The 20058-nt window shown below is 39.8% G+C and overlaps 1 protein-coding gene across 10 annotated transcripts in view; it reads left to right on the top strand.

Annotated features, from left to right (window-relative positions):
• Positions 1–20058, top strand: part of LOC134352043 (serine/threonine-protein phosphatase 4 regulatory subunit 1-like) — a 76428-nt gene that overhangs the window by 46525 nt on the left and 9845 nt on the right. For all 10 annotated transcript variants that reach the window (XM_063059130.1, XM_063059193.1, XM_063059123.1 and 7 more), the window contains 6 exons: positions 372–550; positions 5227–5328; positions 7083–7169; positions 8555–8740; positions 10090–10251; positions 11425–11525. In XM_063059130.1, the coding sequence (XP_062915200.1) occupies positions 372–550; positions 5227–5328; positions 7083–7169; positions 8555–8740; positions 10090–10251; positions 11425–11525 (817 nt within the window). The remainder of the gene's footprint in view (positions 1–371; positions 551–5226; positions 5329–7082; positions 7170–8554; positions 8741–10089; positions 10252–11424; positions 11526–20058) is intronic.

The following is a 20058-nucleotide window of genomic DNA, read 5'->3' as shown; positions in this document are numbered from 1 at the left end:
GGTGCTCAGAGTGATTGTAGAGGAGAGCTTGAGACAAAGTTTAAAACAAAAAGTTCTAGGGTTGAGAATGGAGAGGTGGTGAAAGTACTATTTTGAGAGAAGCCACATAATTAGCCCTTTTAGACTTGCTCACAACTTGTTGGAGAACTGCTTGCTTTCTTGGAAAAGGTAATTTGTTCTCAATTTGGTTTTATAATGATTAATGCACTTACCCAACGATATTGAAGTGTTTGAAATTGTTTACTGACAATTTTTAAGTAACCTTATTGATTGTAAAATTAATGAGGATTGTTTTGAAAGTGGAGGACATCATTCTGAAAATTGTCAACGTGATTACAAAATTTAAGTGGGAATTTTTTTTTGTCTTGCAGCACAAGTGGATGTTCTAACTGCTGCACTGCAAGCTTCGAATCTTGAGTTAAAGGAAGAAAAATCTATAGGGCCACTGTCTAACCAGACACAGTCACAAACAGAATCTGCTGCAGTTGATACCACAAATATTGACCAGGACAATGTGCCTTTAATGGCTGAAATTTCAGCTATCGTTGAGGTAGGCTAGCCAACACAGAGGCTTGGACTTTGGCATTCTTTTAAATGAATGACACTGTTGGCTAAATCTAGTGATTGGCCAAAGGTTAATTGCCATTAGTATGTGGTAGTTTATTGATTTGATTTTACAGTACACTAAAAGTAATTTTTTCATGTAAAATGACATTAAATCCAATTTGAAAATGTAGAGTTCCGACTAGATAGATACACAAGGGGGTCTATGTTCTCCGATCACCCACCAAGAAGCAACCACAATTTTCATCCAGAAACAACTTTTGATTGGTATGAAGGTCTTCCTGGTAGCGCGGGTAATAACAATAATATGGAAAATGGACGACTGATACTCTAGCATCGTGTTCATTTTTTTAAAATTCATATTCTCTGTTCACCATGTACATTCTGATATGGTGCTTATACCAAGATCATAACCTATTATAACTATGTATTTCTGACATTTTTTTGCTTTAATTTTTTTTTGTAGCTTGTTTGACTTTAGCTCCAAGTTTGCCCTTCACTCCTTTTGATCCATGTACTGCTTCACATTTTGGTTAAATTGGTACTTCATAGGATTTCATTTTAAAGTTATTTTTAAGGAAAGCAGTCCTTGATAAATGAACAATATAGGTAAAAAACGGGATGCGGTCCTACAAGGTGAATTTAGGGAGTTAGGAGATAAACTAAAAAGTAGGACCACAAAGGTAATAATCTCTGGATTACTACCAGTGCCACGTGCTAGTCAGAGTAGAGATAGGAGGATATATCAGATGAATACGTGGCTTGAAAAATGGTGCAGGGGGAGGGATTCAAATTTCTGGAGCATTGGAACCAGTTCTGGAGGAGGTGGGACCGGTACAAAGAGGATGGTCTGCACCTGGGCTGGACTTGAACCAATGTCCTAGGGGGAGCGTTTGCTACTGTTGTTCAGGAGGATTTAAACTAATGTGGCAGGGGGATGGGAACAAGTGCAGAGAGACAGAGGGGTGTAAAATGAGGGTAGAAGCAAAAAGTAGTAAGGTGAAAAGTAAAAGTGGCTGGCAGGCAAATCCAGGGCAAAAATCAAAAAGGGCTACTTTTCAACATAATTGTAAAAGGGCTAAGAGTGTTGTAAAAGCAAGGCTTTGTGTGTCAATGCAAGGAGCATCTGTAACAAGGTGGTTGAATTGAAAGTGCAGATAGTTATTAATGAATATGATATAGTTGGGATCACAGAGACGGGGCTCCGGGGTGACCAAGGATGGGAGCTCAACATTCAGGGATATTCAATATTCAGGAGGGATAGACATGAAAGAAAAGGAGGTGGGGTAGCATTGCTGGTTAGAGAGGAGATTAACACAATAGAAAGGAAGGACATTAGCCGGGAGGATGTGGAATCGATATGGGTAGAGCTGCATAACACAGAAAACGCTGGTGGGAGTTATGTACAGGCCACCTAACAGTAGTGGGGTTGGGGAAGGCATTAAACAGGAAATTAGAAATGTGTGCAATAAAGGAACAGCAGTTATAATGGGTGACTTCAATCTACATATAGACTGGGTGAACCAAATTGGTAAGAGTGCTGAGGAAGAGGATTTCTTGGAATGTATGCGGGATGGTTTTCTGAACCAGCATGTCGAGGAACCAACTAGAGAGCAGGCCATTCTAGACGAGGTATTGAGCAATGAGGAAGGGTTAGTTAGCAATCTTGTCGTGCGAGGCCCCTTGGGTAAGAGTGACCATAATATGGTGGACTTCTTCATTAAGATGGAGAGTGACATAGTTAATTCAGAAACAAAGGTTCTGAACTTAAAGAAGGGTAACTTTGAATGTATGAGACATGAATTAGCTAAGATAGAGTGGCAAATGATACTTAAAGGGTTGACAGTGGATATACAATGGCAAGCATTTAAAGATCGCATGGATGAACTACAACAATTGTTATCCTAGTTTGGCAAAAGAATAAACCAGGGAAGGTAGTGCACCCATGGCTGACAAGGGAAATTAGGGTTAGTATCAATTCCAAAGAAGGAACGTACAAATTAGCCAGAAAAAGCAGCACACCTGAGGACCGGGAGAAATTCAGAGTCCAGCAGAGGAGGACAAAGGGCTTAATTAGGAAAGGGAAAAAAGATTATGAGAGAAAGCTGGCAGGGAACATAAAAACTGACTGTAAAAGCTTTTATAGATATGTGAAAAGAGTAAGATTGGTTAATACAAATGTAGGTCCCTTACAGTCAGAAACAGGTGAATTGATGGTGGGGAACAAGGACATGGCAGATCAATTGAATAACTACTTTGGTTCTGTCTTCACTAAGGAGGACATAAATAATCTTCCGGAAATAGTAGGGGACCGAGGGTCTAATGAGATGGAGGAACTGAGGGAAATACATGTTAGTAGGGAAGTGGTGTTAGGTAAATTGAAGGGATTAAAGGCAGATAAATCCCCAGGGCCAGATGTTCTGTATCCCAGTGTGCTTCAGGAAGTAGCCCAAGAAATAGTGGATGCATTAGTGATAATTTTTCAAAACTCCTTAGATTCTGGATTACTTCCTGAGGATTGGAGGGTGGCTAATGTAACCCCGCTTTTTAAAAAGGAAGGGGGGAGAGAAACCAGGGAATTATAGACCAGTTAGCCTAACATCGGTGGTGGGGAAAATGCTAGAGTCAGTTATCAAAGATGTGTTAACAGCATATTTGGAAAGCGGTGAAATCATCGGACAAAGCATGGATTTGTGAAAGGAAAATCATGTCTGACAAATCTTATAGAATTTTTTGAGGATGTAACTGGTAGAGTGGATAGGGGAGAACCAGTGGATGTGGTATATTTGGATTTTCAAAAGGCTTTTGACAAGGTCCCATACAGGAGATTTGTGTGCAAACTTAAAGCACACGGTATTGGGGGTATGGTATTGATGTGGATAGAGAATTGGTTGGCAGACAGGAAGCAAAGCGTGGGAATAAACGGGACCTTTTCAGAATGGCAGGCGGTGACTAGTGGGGTACCGCAAGGCTCAGTGCTGGGACTCCAGTTGTTCACAATATAAATGACAGACGAGGGAATTAAATGCAGCATCTCCAAGTTTGCGGATGACACGAAGCTGGACGGCAGTTTTAGCTGTGAAGAGGATGCAGGGTGACTTGGATAGGTTAGGTGAGTGGGCAAATTCATGGCAGATGCAATTTAATGTGGATAAATGCGAGGCTATCTACTTCGGTGGCAAGAACAGGAAAACAGATTATTACCTAAATGGTGGCTGATTAGGAAAAGGGGAGGTGCAATGAGACCTGGGTGTCATTGTACACCAGTCATTGAAAGTGGGCATGCAGGTAGAGCAGGCAGTGAAAAAGGCAGATGGTATGCTGGCATTCATAGCAAGAGGATTCGAGTACAGGAGCAGGGAGGTACTACTGCAGTTGTACAAGGCCTTGGTGAGACCACACCTGGAGTATTGTGTGCAGTTTTGGTCCCCTAATCTGAGGAAAGACATTCTTGCCATAGAGGGAGTACAAAGAAGGTTCACCAGATTGATTGCTGGGATGGCAGGACTTTCATATGATGAAAGACTGGATTGACTAAGCTTATACTCACTGGAATTTAGAAGATTGAGGGGGGATCTTATTGAAACGTATGAAGTTCTAAAGGGATTGGACAGGCTAGATGCAGGAAAATTGTTCCCGATGTTGGGGAAGTCTAGAACGAGAGGCCACAGTTTAAGGATAAAGGGGAAGCCTTTTAGGACCGAGATGAGGAAAAACTTCTTCACACAGAGAGTGGTGATTCTGTGGAATTCTCTGCCACAGGAAACAGTTGAGGTCAGTTCATTGGCTATATTTAAGAGGGAGTTAGATATGGCCCTTGTGGCTAAAGGCATGAGGGGTTATGGAGAGAAGGCAGGTACAGGGTTCTGAGTTGGATGATCAGCCATGATCATACTGAATGGCCTCCTGCACCTATTTTCTATGTTTCTATGAACCATGTGATACCTAGAGACATCTTCTGAGCTAATTCCAGTGCTTGAATATCTTCCTTGGTGCTCTGCTCAGAAAACACCTCAGGAATTCTAACTAGTTTTGGTCAGAGTACTACAATATTAGGAGCACTTTCTCAGGCTAGTTCTGAACATAAAATTTTGTTTTACTTAATGACTGCACAGTCACAAATACCATGTCCTGTGTTTGTGCTTATGAATATTTGATTTTTGTATGCAGTACTCTATACATCATTTTTGAACCAAATAGTCTGATTTAGAAACTAGTTCAAAAATCATTTTGGTTTCTGAGGAAGAGTCTTAGCCCAAAATGTTGACCTCTGCATAGATGTTGTTTGACTTGTTGAATTCCTCCGGCATTTTGTTTGTTGCTCAAGATTTGCAGCATCTTCAGAGAAAAATTATTTATCATCTTTGATCAGTTGACCTGCTACATTGTGATCAAAGCTTAATGAAATTGTGATTTAGTCACTCATAATTTGGGGCAAAGCTGCTTTATTGGAAGCTAAATATAATGTGCAAATTGTAAGATATTTTTAAACATTTTTCTTAGAATAAAGATGTAGTGTTTTATATATAATATCTAATCTGCTCTCATTTCACACCTTCACAAAATAATTCATTAATTTGGGAAATGCCAATATCAGTGCTTGAATTTAGTAATAATTAAGTCAGTTTTATCAGCTTCATCTGTGTTCACCTGTATTTACAGGAAGATTGTGTTAGTGATCCAGTGCATGTCAACCAATCACCGAATGCATCGCCCTTTTCAACAATGGTAACAGATGATCGTGTATTCACCTATTTTGAGACGGTGAGATTATGAAAAATTTGTATGCAAAAATTGCATGAAAAACTTAAATATTGTGATTAAAGAACAAGGATTTGTCAATTACTGTCCTGACAAATTTGGTTACCAAGTCTGGTGTTTTGTTTATCAGAGCCACCTATTGCTGAACTTCAGATAGTTGGTGACTTCTGCATTTATTTCTCTGAGTACCTTTCTGAATTGAACTTTTTGAAGCAAGGAGAAATTGCACCAATCCATGGTGTATAGTGTGGAAAGCCAGTATTGCAAGCAGATAAAATAGTGCTGATTCTCTAACATTCAGTTATCTCGAAGCATTATGTAGCTTATTGTTCTTGGCCACATTTGAGCCCTCTGCGTCTGCTCTGCCGTTTGTTATGATCAGGGCCAGTTTTTGGCCAGATCTTCACTTTCTAGCACTCTCTGCATATCCCTTGATTTCATAAATATCCAGAAATATATTGATTTTTAAAAAAAAATAAAATTATTGAGTTTTTTCAACCTGCAGAATAGAGAATACCAAAGATTCATCACCCTTTAAAGAAGTCTGTAATAGTTTCTATGGTAATCAGTCTATTCCTTTATTCTGAGACTGACTTCTGTAGTTATAGATTGCTATGGCAGGGGAAGTTCACCCTGTTGAGCCTGGTTAGAATTTTTAGTCTCAGACTTCACTTCTTATTCTACAAACCCCAGAAAAATTAGGCCTGTTCTACCTAATCTCTCCACGTACAGCCAGCATGCTGTACCAAGACCAACCTTTGATTCTTTATTGCAAGTAATTCCTTTTTCTAGGTTTTAAGACCAAGCCCATACATAATATCAGTTTTGGCCGTGTCAGAGCCTCTGTTACTGTAGTATGACATCTTTATAAATGTATTCCAATCTTGTCATATTTAAGACCAACCCATAAACTCCCTTCCTTGCTTGCAAGTAAAGCTATTGTTTTATTCTAATATAACATAGTGGATGTCATTCATTTGGGTTTTTAAGATCATTTTCAGACTGCATCTATTTGCATAACAATCATGTGCTGTGTTTGTTTAGCTTTTGGAACACAGCATTTTGCAAAATCGTGAACATTTACTTGGAAACATGAGAAATCTGTCATCTGAGTGATCATGAGACACAATTAAAACTCAACTGTGCATCCAGCAAAGATTGGCCAGGCTGTTGCCTGAGCTGAAGTAGTTCAGTTATGCTGGAGAAGCTAGGAATGTTCTCCCTAGAGTGAAGGAGTTTAAGGTGGGATATTGAGTCTTATAAAATTGAGGGCTATAGATAAGTAAGATTACAGGAAACCTCTGCATATCATAGGTAGATAAATATAGGGTCAAGAAAGAGATTCATAGAAACATAGAAAATAGGTGCAGGAGCAGGCCATTCGGCCCTTCGAGCCTGCACCGCCATTCAGTATGATCATGGCTGATCATCCAATTCAGAGGGCTATATGTGGGGGACTTGCTTCATCTCGAAAGTGTCAAGGTTATTGGAGCATTATCGAAGGAAATGATTGAAGCAAAGTCACTGACAGCTTTTAAGTTGTGTCCAAAGTGAGCATATGAATTGCTTAGATGTAGAGAGCTGTGGACACGGAGGTTGAGAGATGGGATTAGTACAAATGAGTGGATGAGTTGGGATGAATGGGATCTTTCTATGCTGGATAATTCTGTGACTCCAATGTAGTCTCATTCTTTTGTGCTGATATGTTCAGCATCTTCAAATTCACCTGATTTACTCACTGTATTGCTTCTCTACAGAATCTGGAAGGCAGACTTCAGTTCATCCAAGGTAGTTCATGTAGACGGCAAAGCAGTTTTGATGATGATAAGAAATCTAAAATTCAGGTAATTCAAAGTAGCAGGTAAGGATTTCTCATTGTAAAAATGAAGAAGATGTGAACTCATTCACCCGGCATATTTGATGACTATTTTACAGCCAAATAGCTATACTCAAAGGTTGTAATTTGTTACTTTCCAAAACTGGGCACTGTATTGACATGTGTAATAGTGAATTATATGTTATTGGTTACAAGGCAGGAATTTAAAAAGGAGGTGGCTTTGTACTAGTGATTATGGAAACCCTCACTGTAGTAATGAGGGTGAATATCGTAGAAATCACTTTGAATAATGTATGGAGCTTAAAAACAAAAAATTAAGAACCATTTTTACTGAGTGTTTACTGTAGGCCTCCGGACAGCCTTTGCGGGATTGAGAGCTGGCAAATCATTAGAGTTGTAAAAATTATAGTATTATGGTAAGGACAATTGTCTTAGTGTCAAAGCCTTACAGAGGTGGAATTTTTAAAGTGCATTCAAGAGGATTGAGCTAATATTCGATAATTTTGCAGGAGAAGGAGCAGTACTGAACTTAATCTGAGGGAGAGCAGTTAGGCAGGTGATTGGGTGTCAGTGGTGAGTATTCAGGAGGTAGTGACTCTGTTTCAAGGGAAGTTGTGTGACTGTACCGGAAATAAAAATGTTGAATGAGGGCAAGATAGTTTTCAGTAAGTTAGAATTCAGAATTGGCAGATGTCAACTGGGAACGGTTACTTGAAAGGAGAGAGTGTTCCTGGCCAATATGCTGCTGTGAGGGCAAGGACAAGGGAACCTTGTTTGTCAATGAATTTCAAGGGTTTCATGAAAAAAGGAATTAAAAAGAATAGCAGAACTGAAAATGTGGTAGATCCACTGGCAGTGTGGGGTTTGGGAGTATTTAAAGAAAGAAATGAGTGGGCACAAATATTAGTGGCACATTAGATTAAGGCAAATTTAAGAGCACAGTTATAAGTACTGAGGCTTAACCAGGGAAAGGGTCAGTTCCATAGGATTTATGTGTGACCCAGTGAAGTAGGCAAGTTCATCTGCATTCAATAAGGAGAAGGACATTGTAGTTTGAAAATTCAGTGTGAAATTCTATTAAATTTGTTATAAAAGCAGGAGGTATTAGATGTCTGAGCAGGCTTTAAAATGAAGAAATCCCTAGGGTCTAATGAGATGTATTGCAGGTTGCTATGGAAGGTGAGTTGAGATTGCTGAGGCTCTGACAGATTATAAAACCTTGTTTTGTGCTACTGACTCTATTTTAACATCTGAGTGTGCAAGGCAAACTGAAACAAATTGAGTGTTTTCAAAACTTGTTTAAGCTTTAAATATTGGTCCTAAGCTTTACTAATATATTGCAAGAGCTAGAAGATTGATTTTCTTTTAAAATATTTTCTCTTCCTTGTCCAGGATGTTGTTCCACAAGCATTGCTAGATCAATATCTTTCAATGACTGATCCTTCACGTGCCCAGACGGTTGATACGGAGATTGCAAAGCACTGTGCCTATAGTCTCCCTGGTGTGGCGTTCACTTTAGGCAGGCAAAACTGGCATTGCCTGAAAAATACATATGAGACACTGGCCTCAGATATGCAGGTATTCCATATAATAAATTATTGAAAATAAATGGTCTGTATTTGTATATAATTCATATGTCTTAATAAAAATAATCCTCTCCAGTTCTTTTCAACTGCCCTAATGACTCACCTGCGGCAGAATGATCATAAAGGTCTGTGAGGATTTTACCTAGGCATTTGTAAATGCAGAACTTGCAGTACTCTTGCTTAAGGATACAGAAAGTGGCATGTAGTCTTTGTGTTTGAGGAGTATTGGGTTTAGCACTGAGATCCTCCATAGTACAATGCCCTTATTGTTGGATTACGTGCTTACAGCCAAAGGTAGATAAAATTGCCAGGATGGTCCCTTTATGAGCACAGGAATGGGTCCAACAAGTTTGTGTTGACCATCAACCACCCACTTACACTAATCCTTTATTTTATTCTCTGCATATTCTGATCAATTCCTCCCAGATTCATCCACTCAGCTAAACATTGGGGGAATTAGTAATGGCCAATTAAACTACCATAATGCACTTATTTAGGATGTAGGAGGAAACTGGAGCATCGAGAAGAAACTGCAGTCACAGAGAATGTGCAATCTCCACATAGACACCACCCAAGGCCAGGATCAAAGCTGGGCTTCTGTTGTGAAGCCACATCTCCTTCTTTCCTTTTGGAATCTATATCCACATTTAAAAAAACAATGTCATGTTTAATGTGATCATCCCCATTAAAGAAAATAGAATTAAAGCCAATAATTTTGAATTAGCAGTTTTTGAATTGAAACTATAACTTGATTTTTTTCATTGAAAATGTAATGATCTGTGATTAGAGTAGTTGTGATATGAAAGGATGATATTTGGCTAGGTAATGTATTTGTGAACCCTCAGACTTAAAATTTTAGCAATATTTATAATGCAGAGTGTGGAACAAAAATCAAATGTGCAACTACCAGATTGAAAGTATTTCAGCAGAGTAAAAGCAAAGTTTTGTGTGGAGTCAAATTTGGTGTACTTGATATAAAACATGTCAAAGTGTTATCAGGTTGAAACTTGCAAAAAAAAAACTGAAATTAAGTTTTGCATGTTGATGCCGTTGACCATCTTGGAGAAGGTTAAAAATCTTCTGGGTCCAGGAGTAGTCCATTTCAAGCTGAGCTTCCCATGTTTCAGTATTATCAACTTTCCTTCATGCCTTCCCATCTCTACCTGCCCTACCATTCCACCTTTAGTTTTGGATGAAAAAGTGGAAAATATCTTTCTGAAATGGGTGTTGCAAAATAAAGGTAGCTAATCAGCGTTAAAAATTGAGGTAAATGTATACATGGTAAGATGTAGCTATGTACCGTATCTACTTGTTTTAAGTATTTCTGCTTTGAATTTTCAGTGGAAAGTTCGAAGGACTCTTGCATTCTCCATTCATGAGTTGGCAGTCATTCTTGGAGATCAGTTGACCGCAGCAGATTTGGTTCCCATTTTTAATGGTTTTTTAAAAGATCTCGATGAAGTACGAATAGGAGTCTTAAAACACTTATATGACTTCTTAAAGGTAATTTCTGGGTTCAGCGATTTCAGTCTGTTAGTGGTCTCAGAATGTAAAGTGTTGTCAGGTGGTGTGGGCAGGTACAAGATTTTAATAGCCTGTATTTTTATTGTTGGAATTTGGATCTAGTACCTCCTACAGAGATTGTCTAGTAGTTTTGTTCCAGGTACCAACACCTGCAATCTCCTGTGTCTCTAATACCTCCTGTGTAATTGGGATCTTTATGTCCACAAGAATTCTTTCTGGAATTATCCTTTGGCACAAGACCACAGAATGAAAATGACCACTGAATTGATGCTGAATTGAAAATGACAATTAGAGGCAAGGAGAGAGAAGAGCACAATGAATCTAATAGAAAAGAAATTGAATATTGATGACTATCCCTCAGTTGAGCCTTACTCAAACTGGTCATTTTGACTTTGTGCTGTGCACCTTAACCACCCGTGTCTAAACCATGTACAAACCCTTTAACCCGCAATGTCCGTGTGCCAGCTGCCAGTACTTATCTCTGCTAATCTATTTTCCAGTATTTGGCTGATATGCAGTCTTCTGTGCCATGCCATTTTAATTGTTTGTTCTTAAATACTACTGTAATATAAGGGTATCTACTCCTGATCTGTCTGGGAATCCCTGTTAACATTGATAAAATTACTATTTTGTCAAGCAGCCTCACCTGGAAAACATCCATGCAATTGATGACCAGTTACAGAGGTATTCCCAGTGTTATGGGACCTGCACCACAGCAATGAACCAATTCCTTCAAAGATAGGGATGCGAAAACTTGCAGTGCAAAATAAACTGTCTGAAAAATTCAGAATTCCTCCACCTTCGAACCATGACTATTTTGTAGGCTTGAGCTGTGCTTAACTTGTATGTGCTTGTTTTGGGGACTGAGTCACCAAGGGAAAAGTGTTCAATTCATCAACAAAAAATTCACCGAATAGTAAATAAACTACTTTGATAGTTACATTAAAGTAGGTGATGGATGTGGTTGTAACTGTATATCTATCCTGTTATTCCCTAAACATTAATTTTGTAAACTTGAATATTTTATTACATAATATCTGCAGTAGTGAAATTTTCCTCATTTTTGATTCAATGTTCTGGTATACCAATATGCATTACAGGTTATCCTTTTAAAAATATTTACTATCAAATCATTTTTGCTTTGTTTTACAGTTGCTTCAAGCAGAAAAGAGAAGGGAGTATCTATCTCAGCTCCAAGAATTTATGGTAACAGATAACAGCAGGAACTGGCGCTTCAGAGCTGAGCTTTCTGAGTACGTGCTTTAATGAGCAATTTGAATATTCCACAGCTTTTCTTTTTGGCTTGAGTGGGCTAATTTTTAAATATATTCTATAGATATTTCTTGGGTATTTTTTTGCAGCAGATAAATTAATTGCTGTCTGTGCTGAAATTTTTAAAAATAATTACTTTATGTTTAAAGAACAATTTGCATTTTTAATATGTAAATAGTTCCTATTCAATTCTGCTCCAAAATCTGAACTTAAGCTTGATTTCTCTCCTGGCCACAGTTATTTTTATCCTCTCAGTTTTAAAATAATCACCATCAATTCGTGGTTTACCAACCAGTGCGTAAAAACAACTTGCTGCAGAGTATGTAATCATACCCTTCCTGATAATTAAATTGTTCTTATAACAAGATTTTTGTACATAAAGCAATTCTGTGTTGATAATACCTACCTGAATTGTAAGTAAATCTTAGTGTTTGTTTATAGCAGTCTCTGTTCACAAACCTGACTCAGAGAAAAAAACCACAATTGTATGGGCCAATTCTAGCAATTTTGGCTCATTGCCTAGAATAGTTGTCTACAATCTGTATGCACTTATTTGAACTGCATATGGATCATGTAATCGTGAAGCAGAGAAATATGCCCTTCGGCAGAGCAAGGTACCTGCCTGAGCTAATCCCATTTGCTGCATTTGGCCCCTATTCTTCTAAACCTATCCTTCTATGTACCTGTCCAAACTATTAAGTATTGTGGCTCCTGACAGCTCATTCCATACACCCACCACCCTCTTGAGAGGAAAAATATGCCCCCAAGATCCCTGTTATTTTGTCCCTCTCACTTTAAACTTATGCCTTCTGATTTTAGATTTGCCACCTCAGGGAAAAAGATGATCCACCTTACCTATGCCCCCCATGATTTTATAAACTTCACTGTGGTCAATCCTTAGCTGCCTCCTCTCTCGGGGAAAACAGATCCAGCTTATCTGATTTGTTCTGTAATTCAAGCTTCTCACTCCCAGCAGTGTTGTTGTGAATTTTTTCTGCACCCTTTCAAGTTTAATCATGCTTCCTATAATATTGCGACCAGAACCGCGCACAATATTTCAGGTATGGTCTCACCAACATCTTGTAACGTGATATCCCAACTCCCTTACTCAATGTCCCAACAGAAGGCGATTGTATCAAACACAGCTTTTACAACTGTTTTTCTCCATTCTAGAACTGTCCCCAGTGCCCTGAAATTCATGGAGTTATGTTTTCCCTGGTTTAGATTCCCAAAAAAATCACTGCACTTCTCAATTAAATTCCATCTGCCTTTTCTTTGCCCATTTTCCCAGTTGATCTAGATCCTCCCTGTTGTAACTTTGAAATCAGGTTCATTGTCACCGCCGTAAGTCGTGAAATTTGTTGTTTTGTTGCAGCAGTACAATTCAGGCATTATAAATTTCTGTAATTTACAATAATATTTTAAGTGTTAAAGAGGAATGGTGATGAGGTAGTGTCCTTAAGTTCATTGACCATTCAGAATCTGATGGCAGAGGGAAAGAAACTGTTCCTAAAATCTTTAGTGTGAATCTTCAGGATCCTGTACCTTCTCCCTGATGGTAGTAATAAAAAGAAGGCATGTCCTGGGTGGTGAGGATCCATCATGGTGGATGCCACCTTCTTAAGGCACCACCTTTTCAAGGTGACCTTGAGAGTGAGGAGGCTTGTGTCCATGATGGAGTGGCTAAGTCTACAACCTTCACTGTCCTTAACACAATCAATTTTAGTATCATCTGTCATATCACAACATTCTTATCGGGGTCTATATATGACAAAACAACAGTGGACCCAGCACAAATCCTTTATAATAAAAATCAGAAGTTTGCAAAGTACAAAGAATTTGAACAATTATGATGGTGTTTATTCAGTGACTCATTCCCTTTAATCTATCCATTTACCTTTACTGTATCTCTTTGCCTTTATTTTCAGTTCCCTTCTAGTCTATCTGTGCTTAACTATTCAATCTTTGACTACCCACTGTGAAACAAATTCTGGTTTCTCCTTCATCCTTCTACTAAAAGTTCTTGACTTGTGGCACCATTGTCTTTGGATTAATCAGGTGATAATTTTTCTCCAGTATCTCCAAACCTTTAATAATTTGTTGAATCTTTACTTGCTTGATCTTGGTTCATTCTGTTTAAGTGGGAATAGGGCAAATAATTTTATCTTATTGCAGTTGTAACTTTTCATGCAGACATGGTCAAGAGGTTAATTTGTTCTAAGCGTCAGAATGGGAAAGAAATTTTATAGACAATAGACGATAGGTGCAGGAGTAGGCCATTCGGCCCTTTGAGCCAGCACCGCCATTCACTATGATCATGGCTGATCATCCACGATCGGTATCCAGTTCCTGCCTTATCCCTATAACCTTTGATTCCACTATCTTTAAGGGCTCTATCCATCTCTTTCTTGAAAGCATCCAGAGACTTGGCCTCCACTGCCTTCTGGGGCAGAGATTCCACATATCCACCACTCTCTGGGTGAAAAAGATTTCCCTCAACTCCGTTCTAAATGGCCTACCCCTAATTCTTAAACTGTGGCCTCTGGTTCTGGACTCACCCATCAGTGGGAACATGCTTCCTGCCTCCAGTGTGTCCAATCCCTTAATAATCTTATATGTTTCAATAAGATCCCCTCTCAGCCTTCTAAATTCCGGAGTATACAAGCCCAGATGCTCCTATCTTTCGACATATAACAGTCCCGCCATCCCAGGAATTAACCTTGTGAACCTACGCTGCACTCCCTCAATAGCAAGAATGTCCTTCCTCAAATTTGGAGACCAAAACTACACGGTACTCCAGGTGTGGTCTCACCAGGGCCCTGTACAGCTGAAGTAGGACCTCTTTGCTCTTATACTCAATTTCCCTTGTTATGAAGGCTAGCATGCCATTAGCTTTCTTCACTGCCTGCTGTACTTGCATGCTTGCTTTCAGTGACTGATGTACAAGAACACCTAGATCTCATTGTACTTCTCCTTTTCCTAACTTGACTCCATTTAGATAATAATCTACCTTCCCGTTCTTACCGCCATAGTGGATAACCTCACATTTATCCACATTAAACTGCATCTGCCATGCATCTGCCCACTCACCCAGCCTGTCCAAGTCACCCTGCATTCTCATAACATCCTCCTCATATTTCACACTGCCACCCAGCTTTGTGTCATCGGCAAATTTGCTAATGTTACTTTTAATTCCCTCATCTAAATCATTAATATATATTGTAAACAACTGCGGTCCCAGCACTGAACCCTGCGGTACCCCACTAGTCACCCCCTGCCATTCCGAAAGGGACCCGTTAATCGCTACTCTTTGTTTTCTGTCAGCCAGCCAATTTTCAATCCATGTCAGTACTCTGCCCCCAATACCATGTGCCCTAATTTTGCCCACTAATCTCCTATGTGGGACTTTATCAAAGGCTTTCTGAAAATCCAGGTACACCACATCCACTGGCTCTCCCTTGTCCATTTTCATAGTTACATCCTCAAAAAATTCCAGAAGATTAGTCAAGCACGATTTCCCCTTCGTAAATCCATGCTGACTCGGACCAATCCTGTTACTACTATCCAGCTGTGTCATAATTTCATCTTTTATAATTGGCTCCAGCATCTTTCCCACTACCGACGTCAGGCTAACTGGTCTATAATTCCCTGTTTTCTCTCTTCCTCCCTTCTTGAAGAGAGGGACAACATTAGCCACCCTCCAATCCACAGGAACTGATCCTGAATCTATAGAACATTGGAAAATGATTGCCAATGCATCCACGATTTCTAAAGCCACCTCCTTAAGTACCCTGGGATGCAGACCATCAGGTCCCGGGGACTTATCAGCCTTCAGACCCAACAGCCTATCCAACACCAATTCCTGCCTAATATAAATTTCCTTCAAATTCATCTAAATGACTTTGTGGAATGATTGTTGGTGCCAGACAGGATGGTTTGAGTTTCTCAGAAATAGTTCTAGAGAACAGACAACAGTCTCAAGAACTATCAGAGAATGTTGCCAAAAAAAGAAGAGAAAACACCCAGTGAGCAGCAGTTCTTGGGCAAAGATGCCTTGTTAGTGGGAGAGGCTAGAGGAGAATGGTTCAAACTGTCAGGCAACAGTAACTCAAATAACCACACGTTACAAGAGTGATGTGCAGAAGAGCATCTCTGAATGTTCTACATGTCAAACCTTGTAGTGATTGGGCTCCAGCAGCAGTGGCCACTGAGTGTACATATAATTCTACTGGATCTTCACTGCATTACTTCAAAGGCTTTGATACTCCGCCACCCACCCACCCCACCCCATAATTTGCAAAATGTTAGCCGCAAATTATTCAGATCTGCAGCATTTTGAAGACGATTTGTGTCTGGCAGGATTTTGCTTTTTTTTTAAGTGCAGTGTTTTCTACCTTCCTTATCATTTTTATTGTTTAGTGTGCACAGTGGCATGCAAAAGTTTGGACACCCCTGGTCAAAATTTCTGTTACTGTGAATAGCTAAGCGAGTAAAAGATGAACTGATTTCCAAAAGGCATAAAGTTAAAGATGACACATTTCTTTAATATTTTAAGCAAGAAAACTTTTATTTCCATCTTTTAGAGTTTCAAAATAACAAAAAAGGAAAAGGGCCCGAAGCAAAAGTTTGGGCACCCTGCATGGTCAGTACTTAGTAACACCCCCTTTGGCAAGTATCACAGCTTGTCAACGCTTTCTGTAGCCAGCTAAGAGTCTTTCAATTCTTGTTTGGGGGTTTTTGCCCATTCTTCCTTGCAAAAGGCTTCCAGTTCTGTGAGATTCTTGACCGTCTTGCATGCACTGCTCTTTTGAGGTCTACCCACAGATTTTGGATGATGTTTGGGTCAGGGGACTGAGGGCCATAGCAAAACCTGCAGCTTGCGTCTCTTCAGGTAGTTCATTGTGAATTTTGAGGTGTGTTTAGGATCATTATCCTGTTGTAGAAGCCATCCTCTTTTCATCGTCAGCTTTTTTACAGATGGTGTGATGTTTGCTTCCAGAATTTGCTGGTATTTAATTGAATTCATTCTTCCCTCTACCAGTGAAATGTTCCCCATGCCACTGACTGCAACACAAGCCCAAAGCATGATCAATCCACCCCTGTGTGCTTAACAGTTGGAGAGGGGTTCTTTTCATGAAATTCTGCACCCTTTTTACTCCAAACATACCTTTGCTCATTGCGGCCAAAAAGTTCTATTCAAAAGGTTCAAAGGAACATCTAAACAAGCCTGACGCATTTTGGAAACAAGTCCCGTGGACTGATGAAGTTAAAATAGAACTTTTTGGCTGCAGTGTTTGGAGAAAAAAGGATGAAGAATTTCATGAAAAGAACCCCTCTCCAACTGTTAAGCACAGGGGTGGATCAATCATGCTTTGGGCTTGTGTTGCAGCCAGTGGCATGGGGAACATTTACTGGTAGCAGGAAGAATGAATTCAATTAAATACCAGCAAAATCTGGAAGCAAACATCACACCATCTGTTAAAAAGCTGACGATGAAAAGAGGATTGCTTCTACAATAGGATAATGATCCTAAATACACCTCAAAATCCACAATGGACTACCTCGAGGTGCAGACTGAAGGTTTTGCCATGGCCCTCATAGTCTCCTGACCTAAACATCATCGAAAATCTGTGGATTGACCTCAAAAGAGCAGTGCGTGCAAGACGGCCCAAGAATCTCACAGAACTGGAAGCCTTTTGTAAGGAAGAATGGGCAAAACTCCCCCAAACAAGAATTGAAAGACTCTTAGCTGGCTACAGAAAGGCGTTTAGAAGCTGTGATACTTGTTGTTACTTAGGTACTGCCATGCAGGGTGCCCAAACTTTTGCTTCAGGCCCTTTTCCTTTTTTGTTATTTTGAAACTGTAAAAGATGGAAATAAAGTTTTCTTAAAATATTAAAGAAATGTGTCATCTTTAACTTTGTCTTTTGGAAATCAGTTCATCTTTTACTTGCTTAGCTATTCATAGTAACAGAAATTTTGACTAGGGGTGCCCAAACTTTTGCATGCCACTGTAACTATCCCAGTCCCTATTCCAATACATTTATTTCCATTCAATTGCTTCTGCATGGCATAACTTCTAGAATTCATAACATTACACTATTGTGTCTGGGTTCAAATCTAGAAGGCTTATTTTCTTCATTGGCTATGAGCATTATTGACAAACCCAGCACTGTATAATTTTTTTATTATTTGGACCCAGCTGGTCGTATAGTGGCATCAGCATCAGACTTCAGTATGAAAGGTCCCGGGTTCGAATCCAGCCAGCTGGCTCCCCTGCACGCTTTCCATCGATGCTGGGTTATGAGCTGGTGATCTCTTTGGAAACTCACCTGGCAGAAGGCAATGCAAACCACTGCTCTACGTCAGAGAGGCGTGGAGGGAAATCGTCCACTAACCGGAGAAACTCTGGATGTGACGTACCTTTCCCTTTTTTTTTGGAGGTGCAGCACAGAACAGGCCCTTCCAGTCCAACAGGCCATGCTGTAACCCACCTATTCAATCCTAGCCTAGCTACAGGGCAATTTACAATGACCAATTAACATACTAACCAGTGCTGCTTTAGACTGTAAATGGAAATCAGAATACACAGAGGAATCCGACGCGTTCACAAGGAGAACATACAGACCCCTTACAGATGGCGCTGGAACTGAACTCCCAACACCCTGAGCTGTAAGAGCATTGTGCTAACCGTTATGCCACCATGGTATCCATTTGTTCTCCTCCTCTGGTCTTGAGAAAAATCACAAGTTCTGAATCATTGTGCACTGAAAGTGTGTCTGCATTGTTGTTCAGGAGAGACTTTCAGAATTCAAATGGGCAGTGATGAAGGGCAAATGTATTTCCAATTGTGAACAGGTGCGATCTAGCTGGGAGATTGCAGCTGATCTTCCCATGTCCCTGTCTTTCTTGATAAATTTGTGAGGTACTATTGTAAAACCTGTACTAGTTGCTGCATTGACCATAATATATAGGAGCAGAAAGGCCATCCGGCCCATTGAGTTTGCTCTGCCATTTGATCAAGGCAGAGTTGTTTTCCCCCTCAACCCCCATTCTCCTGCCTTCTCGCTGTAAACTTTTGTCAACCTTACTAATCGAGATCCTATCACCCTCCAGTTTAAATGTACCCAGTGACTTGGCCTGCACAGCTTTCTGTAGCAATGAAACTCCACAGATGCATTACTCTCTGGCTAAAGAAATTCCTCACCTGTTCTAAAGGGATGCCCTTCTATTGCAAGGCTATGCCCTGTGGTCCTAGACTCTTGCACAATTGAAAATATCCCCTCCATGTCCATTCTATCTAAGCCTTTCAATATCCAGTGCGTTTCAATAAGATTACCCTCCCCCCATTCTTCTGAACAAAATTAATTAAAGAGAAATGGAAGCAGCTGCCACTGTTGTGAATAATTGTCTTTGAATAGTTGTGATGGTGTAACATCTTGAAGATGTGACAGTAGCAAACAAAATCTAAGTAAATTGGTTAATGTAATTAAATTGTGTGAGCTTTCTTTTTAAGTTAGATTTTGATAATCACTTGTGTCATATATTTGGTATACATTGTGGGCAAGGCAAGCTGGTGATGGAGGAATTAGTAGTTTACAGTGGTGGCCAATAAACTACTTTGACTTAATTATGAATAGTGCTGTATGTTTGTGTTGGAGCTGCACTCCTACTCCAAGTGAGTAGAGACTATTCTAGTACTGCAGATTGCCTGCTGTTTAGGTGACAAACCATTCATTATCACCATTCACTTTCTGACCTGTTCTAATGCCAGGCTACGTGTGTGTGTGGCTGATAAGTTTGGTTTTTGACCTTGGCCATCCTCAGGATGTTGGTGATATAATGTAATTTGATGTCAAGTGGCATTAAACATTCGTGCTGGATATAATCATAATATTCTAGCACTAATTGTTGGTTACACCATATCCTTTGCCCTGAGCAATCAGGAAACAATCAACTTCCACTTTAAATATACCCACGCACTTGGTCTCCACCGCAGTCTTTGGCAGAGCATTCCATAGACTCACTAGCCTCTGGCAAAAAAAAAAATCCTCCTTATCTCTGTTCTGAAAGTTCGCCCCTCAAATTTGAGGCTGTCCCCTCTAGTTCTGGATACTCCCACCAGAGGAAACATCCTCTCCACATCCATCCTATCTAGTCCTTTCAACATTTGGTAGATTTCAGTGAGATTCCCCCCGCCCCCCCCCCACATTCTTGTAAATTCCAGTAAGTACAGACCCAATTATGCCAAATGCTTCTTGTTTGTTAACCCCTTCATTCCTGGAATCGTCCTAGTGAACCTCCTCTGGACTGTCTCCAGTGAAAACACACCCTTTCTGAGATATGGGGCCCAAAACTGTTAACAGTACTCCAAGTGTGGTCTGACTAGTGTCTTATAAAGCCTTAGCATTATCTCCTTGCTTTTATATTCTTTTCCTTTGAAATAAATGCCAACATTGCATTTGCCGCCTTTACCACAGACTCAACCTGTGAGCTAACCTTCTGGGAGTCTTG

This window comes from Mobula hypostoma, chromosome 1, assembly GCF_963921235.1.
Source record: "Mobula hypostoma chromosome 1, sMobHyp1.1, whole genome shotgun sequence".
Classification (NCBI taxonomy): domain Eukaryota; kingdom Metazoa; phylum Chordata; class Chondrichthyes; order Myliobatiformes; family Myliobatidae; genus Mobula; species Mobula hypostoma.
The sequence above is the reverse complement of the archived record's forward strand: the minus strand, read 5'-3'. Positions and strand labels throughout refer to the sequence as shown.